Here is a 4,283-nt window from a genome sequence, read left to right as displayed (position 1 = left end):
ACAGGTTTGTTCAAACCTGATGCTGCATCTTTTCCCATCTGACAGCGTTTCAAAATGCTTCTCGTGATGCCAGCGATGTTTGGCTTTCTCAGTGTTTCAGTGCATCATAAATGTTCAGTAGGGTTGAGACCAGGTGATGGTACGTTAAAGTCCACGTCCATCAGGACTCCTTGATCTGTTTTTGTCTTCGAGTCAATGTTTTGAGGTGATGATCACCACGCACCATCACCCTGACGCGCTCCACGTTGGCCTCAGTCCTGTTCGCTGAAGACCTTCTGCTCCTGGGACCATCTTCCACGTCCTCGCGTCCCTCCTTAAACCTCTTGCACCACTCAGAAACACTTGAGAGTGACATCGTAGTTCATAGTTTGGGTTTGAAATACATCTTTTGTGACACCAGTCCTGGAACTTTCCTGACACACCTCGTCTGTCAGTTGCGTTGATAAAATCCCAATACTTGAACTTGTCATTGTGCAGTAGAGCAGTTTAACATCGTGTTCGTGGAGTCTTTGGTGTGGAGCGGGGGTGGGTGTGAGGGTGAGGCAGGGAGTTCATGGATTCTATAGCAACAATGGTAAAGAGTTATTTATGAGTTTTTATGAGTTAAATCAATGATCGGAGACGTCTTTTACACGATCAGTGCTGCTGATTTGTTTCAAACTTTGACAGTTGGCAGTATCATGTTGTATGCAACAATAAATACCTCAATGCGCCATAACACTGCTATGTGACAGACGCCGCCATTTTTCACCCACAGCTTTGTGTATTAATCAGCAGTAATCAGTGTGACCCCCCTTCCTCCACTGTTCATATTTCCACAGTAGGTGGCTTGCCTGTAGTGTCCAAGCCTTTGTGGGCGTCTTATTCTAGCAGCTTCCTCTGATTGGAGTTTGGAATCAGATTTACACTCATGTTGTTCTGGCACATCTTTTGTTATTTCTCTTCCCAAACAATAGTGGGCTTGAATGCTTAATTTTCTTTCAGTCTTTCTTGGCATCGTTTGTCCTGCTGAATTCTCCCTCACGTGGCTGATATGAACTCAGTGTTCTGTTTTCAGACGTCTCTATGAGAAGCTGCTGTCCTCACTCGGGCTCAGTGTGTCTTAACCTTCAGCCATCACTCTGCTCTGCTTCAGTTTACTGTTGTGCATTATAACAGCGTACCGACACCGCCGTGGTACATTCCATACAGTCACGGCTCCATGCCATTCCTCAGGCCCAGACATGTGACACAGACATGCTGCTTCTTTCCCAGTCAATCTATATTATGTGTTATTGTGTACTGCAGTAAATCATCGGTAGCACAAACAGCGGTCAGGAGTTCACTCAGTGCACAGCTGACCCGTTACGACGTATATAATAATTAACGTATACCTGCAGTCGGTGTGTGAAGGAAGACGAGCGGTGTAGATAGAAAAGAAATCAACGCTGGGTGGAATGCTTCCTTTTTAACCATAAACTTAAATGCTCACACACATTCACTGTCTTGCTGCTGGGAATACACACCATATGCATTCATACACCATCTGAAAAAATAGTGCATGATACATTCACTGTGGCCTGCTTTTAAAATATAATATATAATATAAATAAATAAATTAAAAAAACATGGTTGCATGTATATTGCAATAACATAATGTGGGTACACAGACTTTTCACTACCGTAATTTCCAGACGATTGAGGCACCTGAATATAAGCTGCAGGTGTCCACGTTGGAACATGACATGGGCGTAGCGGACGCGGGGTACACGGGGGGACATGTCCCCCGCACTTCCCGTATCTGTGTCCTCCGTCCCCCGCACTTTTTTTTTTTTTTACAGCCATTACAACCACTTAATTCATTTTTAACATGTGGAAACACGTTTTTCCGAGCCGCCTTTAAACGCATCATTAGTAGACGGCGCTAAACAGCTGCAGTGTGACGTTTAGCTTTAAACATGTCCGCTAAACAAACCAAGAAGCAGAAAACTCTGGACAGCTTTTTTCCCAACAAACCGTGTAAGTGTAGTAATGCTGGTACATGGTGATAATGTTTAGCTAATACAAAGATATTTTATATGGGATATAATTTCCTGGGACTTTGGCTAAAAGACTTTGAAGAGGACTTTGTCATCCTAAGTTAGCTAGGTTAACTCGCTAGCTTAGCTAGCTAAATGTCAATGTCGTTAGCTAAGCTAGCTGATTATAAACCCACTCCTCCTTCATTTCTGTACAGAACATGTGCTCTGGTGCGGATCATTTTAAACAGGAATGCTGTTTTACAGAACTTCTGGTGTTCAGTGTTTTAATGTGGCACTTCATTATCTGGCCATGCACCATGTAGACGCCCCGGGTCCTTCTATGTCAACTCAACCACAGTTGGCAGCTTTAGGTTTTAGATTTTGACTTTGATAGTATATCATTTATTATTATTATTTTTTTTAAAATAATAACGTTGGTTCCTTGGTGCTGTGCTGTTTGTGGTTATGTGGTTGTTTACCTGCTAAGGAGAGGTGCAACTGAATGTGAGAGGATAATAAATCACTCAACAGACCTCTGAACAGTTAGTCCCCCACACTTTTAAAATGACGGCTACGCCACTGGAACATGAGATATTTACACAGAAAGATGTTTTAACCTTTAATTAAATGCGTAGCGGTAACATACACAAATGCTTTTTTCTGAACAGTTCCTGTAACTCGGCTGGTTGAGGAAATAAAACTCCAGCAGCTACCAGGAAAAGTCACTGATGGCTATCTTCATCTTCCTCCTGCACTAAAACCACTAAAGTCGTCTTCTTCAGTGTCTTCAGGAGCTGAACAGCCTCAGAATCACTTCATCACTTCCTCAGTCTCTCTGTCGTCGTCGTCAATGCCACTGACTTAAAACAGGAGGAAGCAAACAAACAGCTCTGCAGTGTCACTTCAAAGTCATTTTATAACCAATTCAATTTTTGTTTCAGTAAACAGATTTTCTAACATCTTTGATTGTTGAGTTTCTATTTTCAATAGTTTGCCATTACTATACTTTTGAAAGTATTTCCTTTTGACTGTTCTTTAGAGGAAACACTCTGCTGGTCAACTTAGAAATTCTGTAATTCCTGTGAGGTGATTACTTGTCATGTCACTTCCTTGTGCAGTTCATTCACTGTCATGTGCTTTGTTGGTCCTGCAGGCCATCATGGAGGAGGCTGACCTGCTGAAGGAGAGGCTCCAGGCGATCACGGTAAAGCATCTTTTACTCAAACTAAGCCAGGATACAAATGTTTAGTGATGGCTGCTACTCTGTTGACTTAACTACATTTTTTCTTTATGTTGGGCTTTTTTGCTCTAATCAGGTGGAGGGATTATACTCATTTTAACTTTTCAAATCAACGCTAAACATCCACAGTGTTCATAAAGGTGAAGCTCCAGATAGATGCTCAGATTTAAGTTCAAACTGATCTAATGTGTTTTATATCTGACTGCCCACACGAGTTATTAAGTCAGAGACGAGATCAGGAGACTGTGACTTTGGACTTTTGACAGCAAACAAGATGTATTATATAAAGATGGTCTCCTTGAACTTCAAGCAAGATATAGAATAATATTTATGTCCCCAGTCCACATTAGAGGCACTTCCCTGAAATAACTGTGGTGTAAGAAACAGGAGACGATCACACTTGTTCCACAGCTGAAGCTAATCGGAGGCTTCAAGAGTCTGACAGTAATTCAAATACTGTAACTCAGACTGATGACATCAGGTTCGACTTAACTTTATGCATGTTTGCACACAAGAACTGTGAAGCAGCGACCACTCATTTACTCATTGTTATTGCATATAAATTGTTAGGTGCAGAATTACCTGTTATGTAGCCCTTATCATCCTGGTCTTGGCCATTTCTGACCCTGTTATTAGCAGGGGAAGAGCACAGGAGGCCAAGTGTGAACACGAGCTGATTGTTTTCAACATCAGCTCCTACTTAACGCCATCACTGCCAAATGTATTTTCAGCTCTGCTGCCACGGAGTTACTTCAGGTCTCTGCTGTGGTGAGGGGCTCCTGCTTCTTCTCCACCACCAGGGCAGGAGAAACGTTTATATTTTTCATATAGTGAACAAAAGATGATCATGTAGAGTCGTGACTAAACATAAAACCTTCTTTTATGTCGGATATCAAGGCTGTCGGATTGTCAAGACGGAGGTCCAGATACGAGGAGGGCTTGATGCTGGAAGGCTCATTAGTTGTTCATTATTGTTCATAGTTGTTATAATAACTAGTGTGTTGTTAGAACACTACGCATCGCTGGATTTCACGTCTAATTGA

At 42.1% G+C, this 4,283-nt stretch overlaps 1 protein-coding gene across 1 annotated transcript in view; it reads left to right on the top strand.

Annotated features, from left to right (window-relative positions):
- Nucleotides 1-4,283, top strand: part of LOC103374618 (palmdelphin-like) — a 25,129-nt gene that overhangs the window by 5,006 nt on the left and 15,840 nt on the right. The window contains exon 2 of the mRNA XM_008304733.1: nt 3,154-3,204. Within this exon, the coding sequence (XP_008302955.1) occupies nt 3,160-3,204 (45 nt within the window). The 5' untranslated portion in view covers nt 3,154-3,159. The remainder of the gene's footprint in view (nt 1-3,153; nt 3,205-4,283) is intronic.

Source organism: Stegastes partitus, unplaced genomic scaffold, assembly GCF_000690725.1.
Source record: "Stegastes partitus isolate 25-593 unplaced genomic scaffold, Stegastes_partitus-1.0.2 Scaffold2306, whole genome shotgun sequence".
Lineage (NCBI taxonomy): Eukaryota > Metazoa > Chordata > Actinopteri > Pomacentridae > Stegastes > Stegastes partitus.
The sequence above is the reverse complement of the archived record's forward strand: the minus strand, read 5'-3'. Positions and strand labels throughout refer to the sequence as shown.